At 42.1% G+C, this 25,830-nt stretch overlaps 1 protein-coding gene across 1 annotated transcript; it reads left to right on the top strand.

The window, feature by feature from the left end:
• Positions 1–2,588: 2,588 nt before the first annotated feature.
• Positions 2,589–14,601, top strand: EIF4G2 (eukaryotic translation initiation factor 4 gamma 2; the record flags this gene model as incomplete). Its single annotated transcript, XM_080640667.1, has 23 exons — positions 2,589–2,628; positions 3,244–3,638; positions 4,593–4,657; positions 4,982–5,047; positions 5,523–5,663; positions 6,113–6,215; positions 6,872–7,003; positions 7,091–7,157; positions 7,240–7,391; positions 7,709–7,819; positions 8,013–8,096; positions 8,187–8,285; positions 8,494–8,635; positions 8,731–8,891; positions 9,260–9,373; positions 10,169–10,294; positions 10,419–10,523; positions 10,632–10,847; positions 10,932–11,190; positions 11,497–11,701; positions 11,814–12,025; positions 12,331–12,452; positions 13,771–14,601. 23 exons carry the CDS (start codon positions 2,589–2,591, stop codon positions 13,834–13,836), a joined length of 3,183 nt encoding a protein of 1,060 aa, XP_080496793.1. The 3' UTR covers positions 13,837–14,601.
• Positions 14,602–25,830: the final 11,229 nt, after the last annotated feature.

Here is a 25,830-nt window from a genome sequence, read left to right as displayed (position 1 = left end):
TTTACAAGGAAATATCAGGACTCAGTAACTTATTGAATATTAAACCTGATCAAAGGAAACAGAAAATGTAGAGTCAAGTTTCTAGTACAGAAGAGTAGTGGGATCCTTAGCAAAACTAAAGTAGTTGTGAAATAGGTAATTAATCAATATTATTGATAATATAGTAATTGACATGTAATTACTGTCAGGGACTGTGCTATGTGCATTACATACATTATCTCATTTAATGCTTGTAACAACTCTATAAACACTGTTATTCCTATTTTACAGACCCAGGAACTAAGAAGAGAGCAATTATATAACTTGCTCAAAGTTACATAGTAAGTGGTAGAGAAGATATTTAACTAACTAGTCTGACTCCTTTTCATTATAATAGGAAGATGATCAGTTACATACTGAATCTTTTGAATTGAACAAATAATTCAAAAGAGCAAAATGGCTATAGAGGTCAGACTGGAACACAAATGAGTGAGCCAAGTGAGCTTTAACTATAGTGGAATAAGGAAAAACATCTAGATAAGGCCATTGCTACTCAGCTATACTCAAATATCCATTGGAATATTCCAAATATCCATTGGAATATCAAGACCCTTATTGCCATATTTTAGGATTGTTCATGAAAGATGGAAATATGGATTTGTATGTAAAATTTCCTAAAATTTCAATGTCAACTAATTCAAATGTTTAAAATTACTGTGTGGCCCAAAGTAAATGTGGCTGTAAGTTTGCATCTCTGATCAAGAATAGGCTATTGGAAATTGAGAATTGAAGTTAGTGAAAGATCTGGGCTGGAGATGTATGATTAGGGAATCCTTAAGTTCAGAGAGGATAGCAGATGCTCCAGGAGCTATATATATTAACCAACATTTAACATAATTAAAAATACAAAAATATGACAGTTAACAAGTCAGGACTCTAAGAGGTTTTCAATCTTAGAGAAAACGACATAAAATAGAAGTGTTAAACATAGCAGATTGAAGTGGGTGTATTTAAAATTCTATTTTCTAGAAACTAAAATCTAAATTCCAGACAATGACTTGAATTTTCATACATCCATGATGTGATGAAAATATATCAAAATTGTTTCAAGTTCCTCAATTAAAAGGCCATCCAGGTTTTAGGGGTTGGTAACATAAATGAGCTAAGTGAGGTTTAACTATAGTGAAATAAGGAAAACACACCTAGATGAGGCCGTTGTTACCAGCTAAACTTAAAAATCCATTGGAATTTTAGGCCCCTAAATATCTCTTTGAAGTCTAGACTAGAATAGTGTTTTTAAACACTATTTTATCAGATTAATGTATTATTAGTCATGAATAATGTAAAGGAGCTATGCAAAAATAAAAGATTACATATATGAAAGTATATTATTCTGTTATTTTGAAGCTAGAAGGGTCCTTTATAACTGAAGTTATAAAGTGAAACCTTTTGTATTTGAAACACAATTTATGCCTTTCCCCCCAAAAAGCTTTTTTTTTACATGTAACTCAAAGAGTGAGAATCTTTTCCAGTTGTTGAGGATAAATTCAAGTGACGTTGACTTAATAGCAATAATTGTGGTAATATAATGAAGGGGAATGATCAGTCTAATATATGGCAAAGATCTAAAGATGCTGGAATTGTGTTTCAAACCTTCAGAATTACACCACAGCCTAGGTAGGAGTCCTATGATCAGGTTTAAATGTCCTAGGAAAAGTGCAACTCTCTTGAAACTGAATTAAGGACTAGGTGCTTTCAACCCCAAGAGCTGTTTTGACACGTCAAATATAAGTTTGGGTCTTTGAAAATCCTGCCCTTTATCGAACACTTTAAAAGTCATGCGTCTTCTTACACACACACACACACACACACACACACACACACACACACACTTTCTTTTGATTACACATATCAAGAACTGTACATCCAAAAGATGGGGAAATTTGTTGGTTAGTATATGAAAATATGACTCCGTTTTTTGGATAGCTAAAATGTCGCAAACGATGTAACACTTCATTTTACTGTACTTCTGTAAAATACTACCTGAGAAGTATAAATAGTTCACCCTGTCGGCTTTGAAAAGCCTAATCCTATTTGTTACGGTGGACCTTACATAAAATGGAAATGCACAGCTGACAATCTTCAACATACTTTAAAAACAAACAAAAAAACACACACACAAAAAAAAAACAAAAAAAAAAAATCCAGGCGCTAGCAGTTAAAAATCCTCGGCGCCTGCGTTCCGCAATCACTTCTTCCAAATTGGCCTGCATATTCTGGGTATTGCTCCTTGGCCACTGGCCGGACATTCCTTTGGGAAAAGCTGTTTTTGTGTGAGGTGTTAAAAGAGACAATAACCTTCCCCCCTCCTTTCAACCTTGCCTCGTTCACTCTTCAGGGGGTGGAATAACTGGGGAGCGGAATGAAGCTTTCTTTACGCACTGGGGTGCACCGTCCGGCTCCTGTACCCTACTACCCGCTCCGCCACCCTAAGGCAGCAGGAGCCGAGCCCCCGGAGACCTAGTGAGTCCAGGCGCTGCGCCCCGAGCGCCAGGCTTCATCCTGCAGGCCCGTCCGGGAAGCCGGCTGCGAGGGGCAATCCCGGCTCCATGGAGGCGCCGAGAAAACCAGGCTCCGCGCAGGAGTTGGGTAGGGCAGAAAGGCGAGTTTCCTCCCCCCACTCCGGGGAGACGAGGTGAAAGGGAAGGGGGGCGGTGGCACTCCAGCGTGCGGCCGGGAACAAAGACGGGAGGAAGAGGACCCGGCCACGCCGACGCCGACGCCGAGGACGCTCCGACTTGACGCACGCCGGCCGTGCCCGCTGCCCTACGCCGCCGGCGGGCCCGCAGCCTTCGCGAATACGGCTTTGCGCACTGCGGCGGGCTGCGCCGCAACCGAGCTTGCCGGCGGCTCCTCCCGCGTCCTGCGCGGATTGGCGGCGGGCGGCAGCCCGGCTGCTGATTGGGTGGCGCCGGAGCCATTCGGGGCGGCCCCGGCGGGTTCGCCGCCCCAGAGTGATAAGTGCGGCTCCGGACACGCCTCGGCGCCAGCGGTGAGTTGGAGCTCTATGGAGGCGGCGGCGAGTCCCGGGTGGTGGCCGTAGCGGCGACTCCTCTGAGCTGAGCGCTTCCAGCCGGTCCCGATCTTTTCCTCCCCCTTCCCTCCCCCTTTTTTGTTTTCCGTTCCCTTCCCCCCCTTCCCCGTCCCCGACAGCCGGATCCTGAGGCGGCAGCTGCAGTGGCGGCTGCTGAGTTCTGGGTGAAGGTGAGTGCAGCGCCGCCGCCGCGAGGAGCGCTCTAAAATGGCCGCCGCGCTCAGTCCGCTTCTTCTCCAGCGGCACAAAATGGCGGCCGCGGGCATCGGGCGGGGCGGACCTTAATAGCGTGTCCTCCGCGCTTCGGGGCCCGGGAAATTCTTCCCCTTTGTTCTCCCTTCGCGTTGTCGACCGAGTAGAAGACAGCAACCCCTGCGGCCCGCGCCGTCCTGGCGGCTGCGGGGCTGAGGTCCGGGCGGGCCGCGGCGCGGGTGCGTTCGGAGAGAAGAGCGTGGAGGGGCCGCACGCGCCGCAGCGGGGAGGACGCGGGCCGCGGGGGGCCCAGCCGTTGGCGCGGGACCAGCCGAGGCTCAGGAGTCCCGCAGACCGGCCTCCCGGCGGGGAGGTGTGTGAATCCCTGGGGCCGGCCCGGAGCGCAGGGGGTTCTAAGTGGGGGAGGCGGAGGCATCCCCGGCGGCCCCTCCTGAGCCCGGAGAGAAGAGAAAACGAGGGTTCCTCCTTTGTCAGTTGGGGAGGGAATGGAGAGGCCGGTGTTGGCCCCCTGGGGGTTGATAGGCTGTGGGGCCCTTGGGGGCGGTGGGTGGGAAGGAGGCCGCCTTCCCACGGAGAACAAAGAGCCGGGCGCCGCCGGCCTCCCCTCGCCAAGGCTGCGCCGGCCGCTTCGTGGGGCGCCCGGCGGAAACGCTTCCCCGCCTCCTGCCCGGCCGGGAGGACTCCGCGCTCTTTGTTCCCAGGAAGGGAAGAAACGGGCGGAGGTTCCCGCTGCCATGTTGCGGCCCTGGCCTTCCGCCTGTTAGTGCCCGCCGCTGTGCACCCCTCTGGGCGTCTTCCCCGGTGCCTCCGCGGAGGAGTTAAATGTATGGACAGAGAGGAACTGCTGGACAGTCGGTTGTCCCTGTTCCAGGCTTTGACTTGTCGTTGGGGCATCAACTATCAGGACCTTTTCCCACGTAATGTGCCCGGGTGGATGGTTAGCTTTTCTATTGCTCTCAGTGCTCAGTTTTAAAGGAGGGAGAATGGCTTTTTCTCAAAGATTCTCTCTTAGCAGTTGAGATGTTTTTATATGTATATGAAGGTTCTTTGCATCCTTGAACACAAGGGAATTTCCAATTGGCTAAACAGAACTAAAATTTACTGCCCGTGTGTGTGTCTTATGAGGTCTGCAGTGCAGGGAAAGTTCCATCAACTGCGGGGCCATGGTCCGAAATAAATTAAAATTGGAGGGTTACAGGTTTTTATATGAGCTGTGTCTAATCTTGTGCTCTTTCTCATTCTAGGTTTTTCATTTCTCCCATCCCCATCCCTCCCCACCCCATCCATTAATATTATTCTTTTGAAGATTCTTCATTGTCAAGCCGCCAAAGTGGAGAGTGCGATTGCAGAAGGGGGTGCTTCTCGTTTCAGGTATGTGTAGATTTATTTGGGCAATTGTTAAAGACCAAAAACCAAAAGAATCACCACACTAAATAATTCTGAATAAATGTGCTGTACATTTAATTTATAATGTGTCTTGTTCGTTTTTCTTTGAAGTCCTTAAATGTTCATTATCTTCTGTTAATTGCCATGTGAAAATAAATGTAATCAATTGTTTGGCTTTCCATTTGGCGCAAGTTCAGTCTTCATCTGTGGTGTAATTTCTAAAATACAGAATAATTAAAGAGATCCTTTATCCCTCTGAATGAAACATAATTGGGGTCTTGTTTTTAAAAATGTTTTTCTTTTAATTAGTGCTTCTTCGGGCGGAGGAGGAAGTAGGGGTGCACCTCAGCACTATCCCAAGACTGCTGGCAACAGGTATAGTAAAACAATGAGTTTTATAAATAACAGATTGTATTAATTTTGTCATGCACAAGAAAATAATTATGGCACTGCACATCAGGAATCCCAACCTGATTGGGCATGATTTCTGCAAAATAAACTAAATTTAGGTTCTACATGCAACGAGGTCATGAAAATGTTGGTTCCCAAGGTGGGGCAGCATTGGCAGCACCTGGGAGTCTATTAGAAATGTAGATCATGGGGCACTGCCTGGACCCACTACAGCAGAAACAGTGGGCCCAGCAATCTGTTCTAACAAAAGCCTGCAAGGAGATTCCGATGCATATTTGTTTGACAACCACTGATTGAGTTTTTTAGTTGTAAGAGAAATTGAGAAACCCTAAACTGAAATTTGTTTTATTTAGAAGGATTTCTGATCAGTATGATAGTTGATAAATGAGACTGGGTGCTACATTTTAAATTGTCTTAATTTTAATTATATTTTTATTAGCGAGTTCCTGGGGAAAACCCCAGGGCAAAACGCTCAGAAATGGATTCCTGCACGAAGCACTAGACGAGATGACAACTCCGCAGCAAACAACTCCGCAAATGAAAAAGAACGACATGATGCAATCTTCAGGAAAGTAAGAGGGTAAGTTTATAGGTCTACTTGGTCTGTTTTAACAAATGCAGTGTGGATGGTTTATATTAAAGAGCAACACCGTCAGTATTTAGGGTTTAGAGTTGCTTTCAGCCAGTTGTGCTGACATTGCCCATGTCTGGTGTATAACCCAGTGAAGTGCACAGGACAGGTGTTAGCTCCTGCATCTGGCCTTGATAATAGGGAGGCTCTTCTCTGGTTTTTGAGTACGAATGAAAGATTTGTCATATAGCTGGGAACCCCCAATCAGGTACAGATATCATCTAAATTACAGTGACAGGTTTTTTTAAATGTCTCTTTGGTTAGATGGGTACAAAAAAAGTCTTGATATTAAAGGGAAATGATAGAAGAAAAAATGAACATAATTTAAAAACTGTTTTTCGAGTTAATAATTCTTTGTGTGTTAGCTGACACTTAAAGTGTGATTCCTTTTTCTCCAGCATACTAAATAAGCTTACTCCTGAAAAGTTTGACAAGCTATGCCTTGAGCTCCTCAATGTGGGTGTAGAGTCTAAACTCATCCTTAAAGGGGTCATACTGCTGGTAAGTTAACTGAAAGGGAAAGAAAAATACTTAACAAACCAATGTTGGTTTTTGCACACTTGTATTATTGCTTAAAACTCTATGAGCTAGGTAAATGTGTTTTTGAATAATGGTGATTTTTTTAAAACCCACTAACTTTTAATGGCATCAAATTTAAAAGGTGGTTTTTTAATTGTTCATACTATTGTTGCTTGGAAAGTTAATGGACTTATCATAAATAGGCTATTTGGGTTTTTTTGTTTGTTTTTCGTTCTGTGGAAAATACCAATTTTGATCTCGGGTGAATTGCATAATAGTGATAGAACATTCCAGTGTCTGTTTACAGTTTTGATGTTCAGCATATTTTCAACACCTGGGTGGGGGGGGGGGCAGTGACTAGTATGAGATCTGTATAACTGGGCTTTAATATACTATAATAGCTAACAGTTAAATGTGTTTTTCCAGGCTGTGTGCTAAGCACTTTACTTGCATTGTCTAGTTTATACTGTAAACCTTACAAAAATGGGGTTTTTTTTATTGCTAAATTACAAATGAGGTATGGAGAATTTGTCAGTAAGAAATTTGAGACGATTAAGAGTGCAAAGAATTACGTTATAAAGGAGGGGGGGGTGTGTTCGTTGTCATAGTTAGTATTTTAAAAATGACATTTCCTGTAGATTGTGGACAAAGCCTTAGAAGAGCCAAAGTATAGCTCACTGTATGCTCAGCTATGTCTGCGATTGGCAGAGGATGCACCAAACTTTGATGGCCCAGCAGCAGAGGGTCAACCAGGACAGAAGCAAAGCACAGTAAGTGGTAGTGTTTGCTTTGCCTGTTTTAAAGTTGATTTGAAAGATTTCATTAATAAGACTTTCCAAATGTCTTGTTTTTAATAGACATTCAGACGCCTCCTAATATCCAAATTACAAGATGAATTTGAAAATCGAACCAGAAATGTTGATGGTGAGAATTTATATTTGTTATTAAGTAGTAGTACTGTACATTTTCAACTTAATTCTGAATGTTGACTTTTTATTTTTCCCAGTCTATGATAAGCGTGAAAATCCCCTTCTCCCCGAGGAGGAGGAACAGAGAGCCATTGCTAAGATCAAGATGTTGGGGAACATCAAATTCATTGGAGAACTTGGAAAGCTTGATCTTATTCATGAATCTATCCTTCATAAGTGCATCAAAACAGTAAGTATGATTAAGAATTAGGCTTAGAGAATCACAATTATTTGGGGGAAATGAGTCAATTATAATTGTTTCTGCCATCTGAGAATTTTAGACTAAGTATTTTAGATGAACAGCAAAACTTGAATGTTCTGAATATGGAAGTATGCGGTGCAGTAAGGGAGGGGTAAAACTGATTACCTATGTTAAATTGCATAATTGGGGATTCCTTCACAGAAAGTACTGTTAGATACAATAGGAACTCTGAGTCAATGCAAACATAAGGGAAAGTACTACATAAACATAAGATTTTTGTCAACATGGGTCATTTCTTTTGGTAGCTTTTGGAAAAGAAGAAGAGAGTCCAACTCAAAGATATGGGAGAGGATTTGGAGTGCCTCTGTCAGATAATGAGGACAGTGGGACCTAGATTAGACCATGAACGAGCCAAGGTATGTGTGTTACTAACAAATAATATGAGTAGTTTGTCTTAATTTTATTAAAATCAGATGACTTTTTATGATATAGGGGATTGCCATATTTAATCATTAACCTTGATTAGAATTTGGAAGTCTTAAAAGCCTTAAATAATACACATTTGCCATAACACTTTCTTTTAACAATTTTTTAATTTTACTTTATTAGTCCTTAATGGATCAGTACTTTGCCCGAATGTGCTCCTTGATGTTAAGTAAGGAATTGCCAGCGAGGATTCGTTTCCTGCTGCAGGTAAAACTGGTTTCTTTAATTATGTTGATGAGCTCACTTTTTCTGCTTAGAATATTAAAATGAAATTTATTAAAACTTTTTAAATTAAAGGATACCGTAGAGTTGCGAGAACACCATTGGGTTCCTCGCAAGGCTTTTCTTGACAATGGACCAAAGACGATCAATCAAATCCGTCAAGATGCAGTAAAGGTAAGATTTTTCTTTTATCAGGTGGGCCTTAATATGACCAAAGGACCCTCTTAAAACTTGTTTGAGACTATCTCATCTTACTGATGGAGCTCAGAATTATAAATAGCACCCTGATAGTCTATAATTTTTCTGATTTTCCCAAAAATAAGAATTATAGTTTTATATAAAAGTATCCAAAACAAGTCTTTTATTCACTTTACTTCTAAAGGATCTAGGAGTGTTTATTCCAGCTCCTATGGCTCAAGGGATGAGAAGTGACTTCTTTCTGGAGGGACCGTTTATGCCACCCAGGATGAAAATGGATAGGGACCCACTTGGAGGACTTGCTGATATGTTTGGACAAATGCCAGGTGATTTTGAACAAAACAGTGGTTTGGTTAAATTTAAAAATGAGTATAACCTAGTAGTAGAATTGTAAAAAGTTGTCCCATGTATGTATTTCAAGGTAGTGGAATTGGTACTGGTCCAGGAGTTATCCAGGATAGATTTTCACCCACCATGGGGCGTCATCGCCCAAACCAGCTCTTCAATGGCCATGGGGGACACATCATGCCTCCCACACAATCACAGTTTGGAGAGATGGGAGGCAAGTTTATGAAAAGCCAGGTAAGAAAAACTTAAGAATATTAAAGCAACAAGTATTAAACCCTGTAACGTGATTTAGTTTTGCTTTTTAAAAAACTGCAAATATTTTAGGGTCATATGTGTGCTTTTCTAAACCAAATTTACATACGTGGCAGTTGTTTTAAACTGGGTTAAGTACTTACCCTTAAGATTAGTAAAGTATTAGTAAAATCACATCACTTTATTTCCTATTAGGGTTAGATTTTTATTCTTCCCTGTTTCATCTTTTACTTTCTCTGGGCAAATTCATTTAAGCTTTCCTTATGGCTTGGCTCATCCCTTTGGTACTTTATTACCATAATTTGTGGACCCCTTTTTATCTAGACTTTCTTTCTCCCTTTCTGAAATAGGGGCTAAGCCAGCTCTACCATAACCAGAGTCAGGGACTCTTATCCCAGCTGCAAGGACAGTCGAAGGATATGCCACCTCGGTTTTCTAAGAAAGGACAGCTTAATGCAGATGAGGTACATTTGCCTATGTTACTTGATATACCAGTTTGTCAATTCAGAAATTGCCCGATGATTATAAAAAGACGCGTTAAGAGGACTTAAATGCTGGAGTTCTTCATCTTCTTTCTTTCTTTTTCTGTACTACTTTTTCTTTCTTTGTATGTCCAGCGTCCTGTGAGCGAAGATTATGAGATATGAGGGCAAGTTTCTTAAAGTGTTTAGTGAGAACAAGGAAAATGGTTGTCAAGATTTTGATGGTGATTTCCCTCTGACTAGAATGACTTAACTAAACAAAGCAAGATATTTTCTAAACCCTAATTAAATTTTCTGGTTATTTTAGTGGTGCTAGTCCTAGGACAGTGGTCGACAAACTGCGGCTCACGAGCCGCGGTTTGCCGCTCTGTTGACTAATGAGTTTGCCGACCACTGACCTAGACTCTCGATTCCAATAATTACAGGCTGCTGCTGTTCCTTGTGATTAAGCCCCTATCCCAGTGGTCTGCAAACTCATTAGTCAACAGAGTGGCAAACCATGGCTCATGAGCTGCATGTGGCTCACGAGCTGCAGTTTGCTGACCACTGTCCTAGGAGAATTCTGATATAAGTGTAAGAATTAATAGTATCTGATTCTCCTGTGGATCAGATCTTCAGTGTTGTTGACAGAAATTAAACCTGTTAACAAGGAGTACCTTTTTAGTTATTGGTGAAACTTAAATTCCTGTCCTAGGATTTTTGGAATGTTGCATTTGGTATCTTACCAACTGCATGTTGTTAACTTGGATATCTGTTTTGATTTGTTTTCCATTCTAGATTAGCCTGAGGCCTGCTCAGTCGTTCCTAATGAACAAAAATCAAGTGCCAAAGCTTCAGCCCCAAATAACTATGATCCCTCCTAGTGCACAACCACCACGCACTCAAACACCACCTCTGGGACAGGTATAGCAACTTCTACTTCATACTTCTGAAGATGTCTAAGATTTTCTTAGTGTATACACCCTCTAAATTCACAAGTTTATTTTAAAATTTTTTATTAAGCATTCACACCTATTATGTTTTTTAGACACCTCAGCTTGGTCTCAAAACTAATCCACCACTTATCCAGGAAAAGCCTGCCAAGACCAGTAAAAAGCCTCCACCCTCAAAGGAAGAACTACTTAAACTAACTGTAAGTTTCAGATATTCTCAGTCTAGATCATGAAGTATATTTGGTTTGGTGGGTTTTTGGTTTTTTTTAGAAAAAGCACTGAAGACATTTGGATTGTGTTCTTTTCAGGAAACTGTTGTGACTGAATATCTGAATAGTGGAAATTCGAATGAAGCTGTCAATGGTGTAAGAGAAATGAGGGCTCCTAAACACTTTCTTCCTGAGATGTTAAGCAAAGTAATCATCCTGTCACTAGACAGAAGTGATGAAGATAAAGAAAAAGCAAGTTCTTTGATCAGTTTACTCAAACAGGAAGGCATAGCCACAAGTGACAACTTCATGCAGGTAGAACACATTCCTGTTTCTATGAGAACTCTTCCCATTCAAATTTAAGAATGGATAAACTGACTGTTACATATTCCTTTTAAGGCTTTCCTGAATGTATTGGACCAGTGCCCCAAACTGGAGGTTGACATCCCCTTGGTGAAATCATATTTAGCACAGTTTGCAGCTCGTGCCATCATTTCAGAGCTGGTGAGCATTTCAGAACTAGCTCAACCACTGGAAAGTGGCACCCATTTTCCTCTCTTCTTACTTTGTCTTCAGCAACTAGCTAAATTACAAGATCGAGAGTGGTTAACAGAACTTTTTCAACAAAGCAAGGTCAATATGCAGAAAATGCTCCCAGGTAAGAGAATGCTGGGGAGGTTTTTTTTGTTGTTGGGTTGTTTTTTGGTTTATAATGCTATGTCTAGATTCCTTAGTACCTTGAATGGACTTGTGTTGGTCAGATGGTGTGCTTGTCCTGTCCAAATAATAAGCATTACCTCCCACAAGTAGATTTCACTTTATTAAAAAGTCACGATTTTTAACTACTTTAATTTGCTTCAAATGTCAAGAGTTTTCTTTGCTTGGTTAGCTCTTTATTCTTTTTCATGAATCTTGTACATTTGGGAAATCATTACCTGATACAAAAATGGTTTTGTCTTTTCAGAAATTGATCAAAATAAGGATCGAATGTTGGAGATTTTGGAAGGAAAGGGACTGAGTTTCTTATTCCCACTTCTCAAATTGGAGAAGGAACTATTAAAGCAAATAAAGTTGGATCCATCCCCTCAAACCATATATAAGTGGATTAAAGATAACATCTCTCCCAAACTTCATGTAGATAAAGGATTTGTGAACATCTTAATGACTAGGTAAGAAAATTTTGGCCACCTATAAAAAGTCTGTAGGATAAGGGATTAAGAATTGTATGTTTTTAGTTAGAAAATTTGTTTTGGGGTTCTAATAAGATCTCTTTCTCTATAGCTTCTTACAGTATATTTCTAGTGAAATAAACCCACCCAGTGATGAAACAGATTCTTCCTCTGCTCCTTCCAAAGAACAGTTAGAGCAGGAAAAACAACTGCTTCTTTCCTTCAAGCCAGTGATGCAGAAATTCCTTCACGATCATGTCGATCTACAAGTCAGTGCCCTCTATGCTCTTCAGGTGCACTGCTACAACAGCAACTTCCCAAAAGGTGAGAGGACCAGCCTCAGAAAAAGGGCAGGTAGGGGGCGAGTTTTAAACAGCACAATAAGCCCTAACCGGTTTGGCTCAGTGGATAGAGCATCAGCCTGCGGACTTGAAGGGCCCCAGGTTCAATTCCGGTCAAGGGCATGTATCTTGGTTGTGGGCACATCCCCAGTAAGGGGTGTGCAGGAGGCAGCTGATTGATGTTTCTCATCAGTTTCTAACGTTCTCCCTTTCTCTCTGTAAAAAAGTCAATAAAATATATTTTTAAAATAAACACATTAAATAATGAGATTACATTTTGTCTTTTAGGCATGTTACTTCGCTTTTTTGTTCACTTCTATGACATGGAAATTATTGAAGAAGAAGCTTTCTTGGCTTGGAAAGAAGATATAACCCAAGAGTTTCCGGGGAAAGGCAAGGCTTTGTTCCAGGTAAATGTTTTGTTGGAGAAATTTGGTCTGCTTTTTCCAGTTTACTTGGTTTTACTTTAATGACAAGCCTTTAAAATCAAAATACAATCAAAATAGTCAATGTTTTAAAGGTATCATTCTGCGCTGTCATGATGTGGTAGAGTAGGTAGTTAGCTTTAGCAAAATGAGGTAGAACTAGGACTATGAAGTAAAAGGCTTCAGTCATTTGTGTAAGATGTTAGGTTAGAGGTGGCTAATTTTATTTAAGTAAAGCCACTTAAAAAGATTGCAAGTTGGGTTTAAGCCTTTTTTTTTTTTTTTTTTAAGACCATTAAAAAGGAGATTGCTTCTCATAGCTTGATTTTCAGTCTTAGTGGAATTCTAGCTCTAGGGCAGTGGTCTGCAAACTGCGGCTCACAAGCCGCGGTTTGCCGCTCTGTTGACTAATGAGTTTGCCGACCACTGCTCTAGGGGATTCTAAATGACAGCAGGTTCCAGGCCAGTTCACAGAGATTCTGAGTTAATAGGTCTGTGGCACACGATCCAGGTGATTGTTAGTTTTCCAGGGGGCCAGGCCTTGAGAAACACTGGTCTACAGTATCTTAATCTGTAGTCCGAAGGCTCACAAACTAGTTTTATGAGCATCACTCACTCTTGCAGCATTTACACTTAGCTCTACCCTTGGAGAGCAGCAATTTTGGGGTGCTAGAAATCTATTTAGGAATCTTTTGACAGTTTTTAAGAGAGGGGAAGGGAGAAAGAAACATCAGTCAGTTGCCTCACACACACAAGCTGGCTGGGCATCGAACCCACAGCCCAGGCATGTGCCCTGGCCTGGAAGCATACCCACAACCTTTGGGTGTTCAGGAAGACACACCAACTGACATAGACCAGCCAGAGCTAGGAATCTTTTCCCCCCTCCCTTTCACAGTATAGCTTTAACATATTTAGGTTTGGAAAGAGCGTCTGTCTCCTAAAATGATCCTGAAATATAACTGGAGCGGTGTCAAAAAATGACATCTGAGCTAACTTACCATAAATAGTTTGTATCAGTGGTCACCAACCTTGCGAATCTCATGGACACCAGTGATCCGCTGACCACTGGTTGGCGACTGCTGGTTTATATGATATCCAAAATCTAAATAATGAATACTTGAAATAACTTTAAAGCTGATATATAAATAGTACATTTGTTCTATGTCCTGGAGACAATTATAAAAGGTAAACATAAAACTTCTGTCCTTGGGTGGGTGCTAATTTGGTCTTCAATCAAAGCTTCTGTTTTGGGTTTTTCTGTGTCAGTACTACCTATTTTTTTACATTACAAATTAATTTACAGGTGAATCAGTGGCTAACCTGGCTAGAAACTGCTGAAGAAGAAGAATCAGAGGAAGAAGCTGACTAAAAGAACCAGCCAAAGCCTTAAATTGTGCAAAACATACTGTTGCTATGATGTAACTGCATTTGACCTAACCACTGCGAAAATTCATTCCGCTGTAATGTTTTCACAATATTTAAAGCAGAAGCACGTCAGTTAGGATTTTCTTCTGCATAAGGTTTTTTTGTAGTGTAATGTCTTAATCATAGTCTACCATCAAATATTTTAGGAGTATCTTTAATGTTTAGATAGTATATTAGCAGCATGCAATACTTACATCATAAGTTCGCAAGCAGAAGGCAGTCTATTGCAAGGATCTTCTTTGCTGCCAGTTATCATAGGCTGTTTTAAGTTAGAAAACTGAATAGCAACACTGAATACTGTAGAAATGCACTTTGCTCAGTAATACTTGAGTTGTTGCAATATTTGATTATCCATTTGGTTGTTACAGAAAAATTCTTAACTGTAATTGATGGTTGTTGCCGTAATAGTATATTGCCTGTATTTCTACCTCTAGTAATGGGCTTTATGTGCTAGATTTTAATATCCTTGAGCCTGGGCAAGTGCACAAGTCTTTTTAAAAAGAAACATGGTTTACTTGCACAAAACTGATCAGTTTTGAGAGATCGTTAATGCCCTTGAAGTGGTTTTTGTGGGTGTGAAACAAATGGTGAGAATTTGAATTGGTCCCTCTTATTATAGTATTGAAATTAAGTCTACTTAATTTATCAAGTCATGTTCATGCCCTGATTTTATATACTTGTATCTATCAATAAACATTGTGATACTTGATATAGTTGTGTGTGACTTTAAGTTAGCATCCACCAACTTTTAAAAAAAAGACAAAGTTTGGGAACTTCAAATTCTAAATACCTTTCCGTGATACAATTTCTCCTCAGATCAAGTTATTGGAAGTAACCAATATATAACCAGTTCCTATCATCAAAGGTAGTGCTGAGATCATAAGTCTTGAGTACATAGCAACAAACTCGGGGAGTGAGTAGAACCAAAGTTTGTGTCCTATTTGAGTCAGAGAAGCTTGTCCTTAACTATTTTGACAGGCCGCTTCACTGACATTCTAACATACATAATAGACTTAGAGATTTTGGTGGATATCCTGAGTACAATGAAATTAAGGCTAAGTAGAGACATGCAGATGAATTTTTTTTAATGTGTTTTGATTTTAGAGAGGGAAAGTTTAGAAACATCAGTGAATGATCTATCATTGCCTCCTGCAAGCCCCCTACTTACGATCGAGCCTGCAACCAGGGCATGTGCCCCAACCAGGAATGGAACTGACCTCCCTGCAGACACTTTAGATAAAAGAGAACTTCAGGAAGCTGACTTCTGGGCTGTGGAATTAATGAGCTATAAATTGCATTATTCCTGGCCTTCTGCCCAACCTTCTCCTTAAAGGGGACATTGGAGTTAACCTGGTAAATGCATATAGTAGGTCTTTGCTTCAGTTTACAGCCAGAATTCCTCTAATTCAGCTAGGGGACTGGACCAAAGGAAGTCTGAGGCCTGATGTGCAGTTGTCATTGGTTACAGAAGTCGGGCTTTCACACACCCTTCCCATGCTTCAAGAACTACTCAAACCGATGATCCCTTGAATAACCCATATTGCTCCAGACATTAAACAGTATTGTATAACGTACCATACTAGGGAACATTTGGATGTGCTCAGCGTGCACCTTGTATGAATAATGCCTTTAGTATCAGCACACAAATGCAGTGACTTACCTTAAAAATAAGATTCCACATCTTTTACTGCCCCTTTGAGAGAGTTATCTCTTAATTTGCCAGTTCCTTTTCCATTCTCAAACAGGCTGTACTCAAATACATTAAAGCTTTCTCAAGATCAATAACCAGGGCTATATCCAATAGTTTTTATTCTGTCGGCAGAATTGGACAGTAAATAATTTCCTGGGATTTCTTTTCAGGTCAACAAACTTAGTTTCTACCTTGTTTGTTGGCTATTCCGTCTCAGTCTCCAGTGGGAAATGCCTGGTGTCAAAAACAAACACCTCAGCTGCTTAACTATCAAATCCTGTGTCTAATCAACTCTTGGCTCTCCCTCCAAAACAGGAATCGGACAGCTTCTTACCTCTCCACTCATTTCTATTCTGTATGCCCCAATAGCCTTAACTGGATTCTCTAGCCTGGCCTCCATTGGTTCCTGTTACATGCCAGGCATTGGAGGTTTTTAATGCCTAGATAACTGGATGACTGGCTACCTCAGCTTCATTGGGTCTTGGCTCAAATGTCACATTTATTAGTAAAGTCCCTACTGTCTACCTCTTTAAAATGTAACCCTGCACACATACCAGGTGTACCAGTTAATGCGGATTTTTTTCAATAGATGGTGTTATACATATGTTGATATGTATGTGATTTGATACGTATGCTATTTTGTATTGACAGCAAGCTTCAAAACTTCATATGTCAAATTTTCTGAAGGTGTCAACATCATAGATATTTTTTACACTTAAAAATGTCGAATTTTGTGCCAAAAAAGATTTGCAGGAAGTTTTCATTATTTTGAAGAAACGTGTTGCTGAATACTTGGGGAAGCTTATGGTGAACATGCTGCATCTCAAGATCCTTGTGAACGCTGGTTTAAACGCTTTAAAAGTGATGATTTCGATGTGAAAGACAACGTCCAGGTCAACCAAAAATGTTTGAAGACCAACCATTACAATCATCATAGGATGGAGATGCATGTCAAACTCAAAAACAACTTACAGAAAGATTAAACATTGCTCAGCAAACAATTTCCAATCATTTACAAGCAATGGGAAAAAATTTAAAGGAAGGAAAATGGGTGCCACATCAACTGAATGAAAGAAACGGGAAACCAAAAAGTCGTCAGTAAAATGTGTCAACGGCGCGAAAGTAAGTCTTTTTTGCTTCGAATTGTGACTGACGATGAAAAGTGGATTTATTTTGAGAATCTCAAACACAAAATCATGGGTTGATCCAGGTCAACCATCAACATCGACTGCAAGGCCAAATCTCTTCAGAAAGAAGACAATGCTCTGTGTTTGGTGGGATCAGGAAGGTGTGGTGTAGTGTGAACTTCTAAAACCAGGTGAAACCTTTAATACTGATTGCTACCTATAACAAATACTCAATTTGAACCACGCTTTGATCGTGAAACAACCAGAATGTGCCAGAAGACACTGCAAAGTAATTTTGCGTCATGCTGACGCACCATCCCACTCTTCAAAACCAGTTAAAGACATGTTAAAAGATCTTGCCTGGCCCTGGCTGGTGTGGTTCAGTGGATAGAGCGTCGGCCTGCGGACTGAAGGGTCTTGGGTTCGATTCCGGTCAAGGGCACATGCCCGGGTTGCGGGTTCAATCCCCGATAGGGGGCATGCAGGAGGCAGCCGATCCATGACTCTCTCTCCCTCTCCCTTCCTCTCTGACATAAATAAAATATATTTTTTTAAAAAAAAGATCTTGCCTGGGAAGTATTAACCCACCTGCTGTATTCACAAGACCTTGCTCCTTCAGATTTCCACTTGTTCCGATCGATGGTACACACACTTTCTGAGCAGCGCTTCAAAACGTCTGAAGTGGGAAATTGGGTCTCTGAATGGTCTACCTCAAAACAAGAAAAGTTCTATTAGGACAGTATCCACAAATTACCTGAAAGATGGGGGAAATGTGTAGCTAGCAATGGACATTACTTTGAATAAAGCACTTTGATGTTTCTCTTGAAATTACCGTGTTTTCTTTGATCACAAAATCCGCATTATTAACTGGTATACCTGGTATGTCTTTCCTGCTTTAGGTAACTCCATGCCTACCCTTATATGACATACTGAATATATCTGACCCCCTACAGAATGTGAAGAGATTGAACTTTTTGTTTTGTTCTCTACTGTATCCCCCACGCCTAGAATAGTGCCTAGCACACAGTAAGCTCAAGTATTTGTTGAACTAAGTCACAAATTAATAAAATCTTACACAGCAGGAACTGGACATAAAAAAAAAAAAAAGATTGTGGAAAGAACTCGGACTTAAGTTATAGATAGATCTAGGATTCATCCCTGCCACTTAGTAGCAGTGATGTTTAGCAAGGTCATTTCAATTCTGAGCTTTTAATTTTTTATAATGGAGCGAGTGGTTAAGCATTGCCAGAACTAAATAAAGTAATATCTAGTATGTGAGTCAGAGCCCCGCACCTAAGTCCTTCAATATATAGAGTGGGGCAAAAGTAGGTTTAGTTGGGAGTACATGAAACAGTTTATTCTTGTATGGAAAGTAATACAACAGTTAATAATACAAGAATAAACTATTTCATCTACTCCCAACTAAACCTACTTTTGCCCCACCCTGTATGTGAATTCATGTCTGACCTCAGTAGTTTTTTTTTTTTCCTATTTTAAATATTTAATTATCTCAGTAGCTTTTCTAAAACATCTCAAGAACTTCCATCCTGAGCTTGCAATCACCAGCTACAATCTAATGGGCATTGCTCGGTCTTATTTGACTATCAAAAGCGACAGTCGCCCTAGCTGGTTTGGCTCAGTGAATGGAGTGTTGGCCTGTGAACTGAAGTGTCCCAGGTTCGTCCAGTCAAGGGCACGTGCCCAGGTTGTGGGCTCAATCCCCAGTAGGGAGCATGCAGGAGGCAGCCGATCAATGATTCTCATCATTGATGTTTCTCCCTCTCCCTTCCTCTCTGAAATCAATAAAAATATTAAAAAGAAAAAAAGCAACAGTCAACTGCTCTTTGTCTTCCTCTCAGGCTTCTCCGTCTCCTTTTCAGGCTTTTCTAGCCTGGTTCATGAATACTCTGCTTTCTTCCCTCAATTCTTATCACTTACTCTTGTAGCTCCAATTACCATCTATCTGCTGATGACATCTATGTCTTGAATCAAACGTCTTTCCAGAATGTCAGACTTGCACATCCAACCAGATCCTGGACATTATCTGAATGTGCCATAAGAACTTTAAATGGAACATAAGTCATCCTTGACCCCTCTTCCCTCTCAACCAATCATTGCATTCCGTTCATTTTGTTTACATTATAGCTGTTGAAGCCACTTTTCTCCATCTCTCTTCACTGCACCACCCTAGTCCAAGCACCTGAATAACTCATGCAATAAACTTCCACTTGGTCTCCCTGCCTCTCACCTTGCTCTCCACATTACAATCAGAGTGGTCTTCCATAAGCATCTGGTCTTTCCTTGGCCTTGCAGTGGCTCCAGGTTTTCCTCAGAATAAAACTCAAATTTCTTAAGTAAACAAGGCCTCGAGCCATCTGCTGTTCCGTGTCCCCCCACCCCCGCCTTTTACGTTTTATTTGTTCATCTCTCCTAATCTCTGAGCCTTTGCAAAGGCTATTTTCTCTGCCTGGAACATTGCTCTCCCTACTATTCACCCCTCTTCATCTAACTTGATCTTACTCTCCTCCAGGTGTTAGCATAGATATCCCACATTTGGAAAGCCTGCCTTCCTCTGTCAAGGTTGAATTTGGGGAGTTCTTGGTAGCAAAGAAGAGAAACTCACTGTGGACAAACTAAGTAGAAGGGGAGTTTATTGGAACTCCACTTGAGAGATCCACCAGGTTTTGAATGAATGGCGACTAAGAGAATTGGATAGAATAAGCCAGAGAGAACCTGGCTAAGACTGGTGTAACCACCCCCATCAAACCCTGGAGCTTCCCGGGCCAGTATGCGAATGAATTCTCCAGTGACATCTGGTCCTGGTTCAGAGTCTCAGGCAGAAGTCCACAGTTAACTGAGTTTGGATCCTGGGTTCACCCCTTGCTGCCTCGGTTTTATTTAGCAAGCAAGGACTGGCCTTCTGGGCCCCTGTTGTGTCAAGCAGGCCCTGACTCCCACCAAGACTTACAGTATGGGGGGAAAACAAAAAACTTCGTAAGGGATCTGGGTGGATAGTAAAAAAAATATAGTAATTGTCCACTCTGTACCTCACTCCCCCATATACAACTACTGCATTGTGACCACGGCTTACTGCCTGTCTTTCCACTGTACTGAACAGAGTGCCAAGGTCGGGGTGTCTTTCTCATTCGCTGCTCTATTCCCGGTGCCTAGCACAGTGTTGGGCACATATCAGAGATCAATACACAGCTTTTTTTTTTTTTTTTTTTTTTGGCTTAAAATTAGATATATGTTTGTTTATTGTTATAATGAAGCCATCATTTATTTGTTTCTTTTTTTCTTTTTTTGTATTGTTTAAAGTATTACATATGTCTCCTTTTTCCCAATCGACCCCTCCCCATGCAATAAATAGTTATTGAATGCAACGATAAGTCCAGGTTTTGTGGAACCTGAATTTGATACAATTGTGGGGAGAAGGTGTGGCCCTTAAAGAATTAGGTTTAGGATCCAGAAAGAGTCCTGTGTAAGAGGATGGCCTTGAAACTTTACTGACCTCATGGTAACTGCGAAAGACTGACCATAGTCGATACACTACAGTATAAAAATGTTTGTACCTACCTGCACCAGGGCACTAGATGGAAACTAAAAACGGTAGTCATCAGTAGGTGCTCGTTGAAGTGACAAGATTTTTCATTTGTGGCTGCCCCGGCCTTCCCATTTCCCAATGCTTCCAATTCAATTATAAAGCCCCCTTTTCCTACATTATGTTAATTTATTCACTTGTGCGTTCAAAAGTGAGTGCCTCATCACTGCCAGCCTTGTGCCAGGGTCTGGGTACAGCATGGCTAAGGCAGTGTCTCTTCCCTAAAGGAGTCCACTGGTCAGCAGGGGAGACAGATCATGGAGCAGATCATGGGGACACCGGCAGGTGATAGGCCACACTCAGATGTGAGTAAGGTGTCACCTATGCTGAGAAAAGGAAACATCCTGGGGCAACTGAGACTTCAAGGAAGAGTCACTTTCCCAGCAATCATTCAAGGAAGAGTTTTGTAGGCAGAGCCAGGAACCCAACTGTGCTTTCTCCTGGCTCCACAGAGCTCCGCCTCCCTTCTACTCTATAACAGAAAGACCAGAGTCTGAATGAGGGACATCCTTCACCTTCTGTTGGAGGTGGCTGTGCAGAGCAGTTTCAGATACCAGCTGTGTAGGACAGGGACTTACTCTTTCCCACTTACCTCACCAGATTTAGAGACAGCCTTCCAAGGGGTGTCCAAGGAAAGCCAGGGCTCTGGCCCAGCAAAAGCTGGCACCAGACTGCCTGCTTCTGTACACACCTGCCTGCACTGTTCCTGCCATCTGAGCCAGCCCTTTAAAGGAGTTCTGGAATCCTATTTTGACCAATAGGACTGAAGCTTTCCCCATCCAACAGGAACTGCATAGCTCCAGCCAATCAGAGAGGCTCTATTCTGACCAATCAGGACAGCACCTTTTGGACCAATCAAACTTCCAGGACTTGGAGTCCTCATTTGCATGAGGACGGACCAGTCAAAGACAGGAGCAGGGACTTCTGTCCATATAAGCCAGTTCCCTCTGGCTCAGAGGGAACTGGCACTTTGCTTTTCCATTCAGGACTGTGTCTCTTTGGGCTGAGCTGAAACACGGAAGATGTCTCACCAGAGCAGAGCAGATCAGCACAGCATAGAGCAGATTGGCATGGAGCAGAGCAGACCATCAAGACACAGAGCTGTGCAGCCAGAGAGGGGCCTGGCTATTTTCGCAGCTGAGCTGTATCACAGTTGAGCTGTTTTACACTGAATATAGGTTTTCTTCTTCACTGCACTCAAATTAGGGATTCCTGTTGGCAATTAATTGGCGCCAACGAACATCGGTTGACACACATTAACCTGACATGGCCCAATCGTGGCTAGTTTTCTATGTTTATGAAGGCCCCCTGATGGGACTTTGTACAAAACCAAACCAAACCAAACCAAACCAAAAATAGCACAAAGAAGTTTAACACAGTTTTAACAATTATTCCTGGAGACATGATCACACAATCTAAAGAGTTAACAAAAGTTATAAACAAGCATTTTAAGGATTGCTTTAAAAATCATACTCAATTGAGATTGAAAATACCCACCTACTGGACAAATAAAAGGCCTGATGTCCCGATGTGATCCAGATGAGCACTGTAACTAGGCGTAGTATTTCCAGCTGAATATGGTCAGGTTCTCAGGCCTGCATCTCAAGCACTGCCATGGAAGGGAAGGGAATGTTCTCTCAGAAGCCATGTTAGATGATTTGGAAAGCAGTTCAAGATCAAGACCCTGGTCAAAGATTTCATCATGAATTTAAATAAAGTTATTTAATTATTTTATATAATTTCACATTATTTTATGAAATGTAAATGAAGCTCTTTTTTAAAAATATATTTTTATTGATTTCAGAGAGGAAGAGAGAGGGAGATAGAAACATCAATGATGAGAGAGAATCATTGATTGGCTGCCTCCTGCACGCCCCCCAGTGGGGACCGAGCCTGCAACTTGGGCATGTGCCCCCGACCGGAATCGAACCCAGGACCCTTCAGTCCACAGGTCAACACTCTATCCACAGAGCCAAACCAGCCAGGGCAAGAATGAGGTTTTGATTACATTATATTCAGGCCACCATATATTGGGGCATATATGATATTTAGGCCTCAAAACACAATTATCACTGTGTCTTTAGAAATGCTGAGTAGGGAATATTAAGTCGCCAGTGTAATGTAGAAACTGCATTGATTAATTACGTTGCTTTAAAAGAGCAGCATCAGCTCTGGCTGGGTAGCTCAGTTGGTTCGAGTGTTGTTCTGATATGACATGGTGGCAGGTTTGATTCACGGTCAGGGCACATACAATGAATGCATAAATAAGTGGAACAACTCACTGATGTTTCTCTCTCTGCTTCCCTCCCTCTCTCTCTAAAATCAACCAATAAAAAAATTACAAAAGCAACGTCAATAGCAACATGTCATGGAGAAACAAGGTTGCGTCCATATGCCTCATGCTCCAGTGCCACAGTACAACAGGGCCCTTGAGAAGGAACGCCCCAGCTTCCTGCACCAGGAGTGACATCACCCCTGTAGTTCTTGTGTGCCCCCCACCCCTGCCCGAAAAAAGATGCGTGCATTACTGGAGCTGCAGGAGACAGTACTCACCAATAGCCCCCTATACAACATGAACTTAATACCCGTCTTCTCATCATGCCTTACTCCCACCTCAGCCCACCAGAGCCCGAGGCGAGGCCCCCAGACCCCATAACTTCTCCGTATCTATAAATCTGTCCCAATCCCCCACCCCTTCTCTCTTGAATCCTTCCTCCACACCCACTGTGTCCCACAGTCTATCACCAGCAAACGTCCCTGTATCATCAGTCTCTCTCTGAACATTCCTGTCACCTTCTTGCTCTGAAGGAAACCTGCTGGTGTCCCCCCCCCCCCTCCACCCCCCCCCCCCCCCCCCGCCGACACACACAATGCCATTGCTTCCCTGCTGTATTTCCTCTCACACCAATGGCCTTGGTGTGGCCAGTGTTCACCTTGCTTCCCACTAGTGCTTTCCAACTGCCCTGCCCTCCTTTCCACCAAGGACTCAGATCCTTTGAAGTTCTCACCACCAGACTTCACTACTTCCCTGGTGAGCTCCCTTTTCATTTTATATCTTCTCCTCTTTCCCTAAGCCAGGGGTCCTCAAACTACGGCCCGTGGGCCACATGCGGCCCGCCAAGGACATTTATCCGGCCCGCCGGGTGTTTTTGCCGCCGCTGCCTGTCCTGCTTAGCAGCCGACTTGTCCCGGCCCGCAGTGCGCATGTGTGGAACGTGCGCCGCACTCTCCGACTCCCCTCCTTCTCTCTGTCTCTTGACGCCTCCTCTCAGTCTCAGGTGTGATGGGACGAGTCACGAGCTTGCCTGTGCAGAGCCTGCTGTTGCCTGAGGTCCGAGGTAAGAACAAGTTAGGATTTATTTCTTTTTCAAGTTAGGAGGTCTATTTTTTTTTTATTTTGCAGTTAGTAGGGCCTTTTTTTTGCGGTTAAGGGGGGCCTTTTTTTTCTGAAGTTAGGAGGTCTTTTTTTTGCAGATAGGGGGAGCCTTTTTTTGAAGTTAGGAGAGCCTTTTTTTTCTAAGTTAGGAGAGCCTTTTTTTTTTTAAAGTTGGTTAGTTGGTTGGGGGTGGTTTCTAGGGGGTGGGGGGTTGCATCACAGTGATAACACAAATAGTCACCGCTCAGTGCTAATGCAAATTGTCAGTGCTCAGAGGTAATCCAAATGGTCAGCGCTCAGAGGTAATGCAAATAGTCAGTGCTCAGTGGTAATGATAATTGTAAGTGCTCAGTGTTAATGCAAATTGTCAGCAGTCAGTGTTATCGCAAATGGTCAGCGGTCAGTGTTAATGCAAATGGTCAGTGCTCAGTGTTATCCCATGGGGGCCCCAAACTGGTAATCTGCCTAGGGCCCCATGGGAACTTAATCCGGCTCTGCAGACAGCCGAGGAGTAGGAAACCCAATTTAATTGACAGTAAGTGCATTTATATTTTGATTGCTATTCAGTTGTGTATGATGCTGTATGTTGTAAGCCCCGGTTCACACTGTTGTGATCTCTGAGCAGTGCGAGTTCAGCCATATGCTTGTATGGCTGAACTCGCATTAGATTCGGAAGAGAAAAGGCATACGTGCCTTATTTTCTCCTGCAGTGGAATCTGATTGCATGGGTCTTCTCACCCATGCGATCAGATTCCTGTGCGAGTTCACAGATCGCAGTGCGGTTCGCAACAGGGTAGTGTGAACTGGAAAGGTGGTGGAGGAACTGGCTCTGTAATTGTGCCGGTTCCCACACTGCACCAGTGTGAGCCTGAGGTAAAAGCGGAGTTCCACCAATATGGGCACTGGTGAGGCTGAAATGATGTGGACTGGCAAGGCTGCATTGATGGACACTGATCAGACTGCACTGAGGGGCAGTGATCAGACTGCATTGATGGGCAGTGCAGTCTATATGTCTCTGTGTGGGCAAAGTTATTGCTGGTATATTGTTTTTGTAGCACTGTATATATATATATTGGTATTTTACTAATAGCAATTTGGAATCCCTAGGAAACAATGATATCAAGAAAGAGAAAAATTGACTCGGAGTGTAGGATATTCAAAGAACAGTGGACTTATGATTACTTTTTCATGCAGTACAAGGAAAGAGCTGTGTGTTTGATATGCCAGAATATAGTGTCTGTGTTCAAAGAATACAATTTGCATCGACACTATCAAACTCAACATAAAGATAAATATGATTGTTTGGTCGGAGAAGTGAGAAAAGATAGAATATTAAAATTGAAAAATACATTGACAACTCAGCAAAATACTTTTGTGAAGCAGAAGCAGCTAAATATTTCATCACTGCGAGCAAGTTTTCAAGTTGCCAAGCTAATAGCGTGCACTGGCAGACCATTCGTGGAGGGAGAATTTGTTAAAGAATGCCTTCTTTCTGTTGCCAAAGAGATGTGTCCAGAGAAGGCCGATTTATTTAGTACAGTGAGTCTTTCAGGACCTACAATTACACGAAGGATTGAAGAAATGGGAGACAATTTGCATCAGCATTTGCAAAACTCCACAAAAAAACTTTCCTATTTTTCCTTGGCACTCGATGAAAGTAATGATGTTCGTGATTCTGCACAACTTCTAATTTTTAATCGTGGGACGAATGACTATTTCAAAGTCACAGAAGAGCTTGCTGCACTGCAAAGCATCAAAGGAACAACTATAGGAGAGGATATCTATGAAAAGGTTTGCCAAACTGTGAATGGTTTGGAGCTGGACTGGGCTAAACTAGCCAGTGTGACAACTGATGGTGCTCCTAGCATGGTGGGGTCTAAGAAAGGAGTAATGGCTCACATTAACCAAGAGATGGACAAACATAACCATTCTCATCCAATAGCCATACACTGCCTCATCCACCAACAAGCGCTGTATAGTAAATCACTGAAGTGGGACTCTGATATGAAAATTGTGGTATCTTGTGTTAACTTCATTAGAGCTAATGCACTAAACCACAGACAATTTCAGGAATTTCTGTCTGAGCTAAATGTTGCCTATGAAGATGTTCTGTACCACACAGAAGTCCATTGGCTGAGTCGAGG

The sequence above is a fragment of the Plecotus auritus genome (assembly GCF_963455305.1).
Source record: "Plecotus auritus genome assembly, chromosome: 9".
NCBI classification, from domain to species: domain Eukaryota; kingdom Metazoa; phylum Chordata; class Mammalia; order Chiroptera; family Vespertilionidae; genus Plecotus; species Plecotus auritus.
The sequence above is the reverse complement of the archived record's forward strand: the minus strand, read 5'-3'. Positions and strand labels throughout refer to the sequence as shown.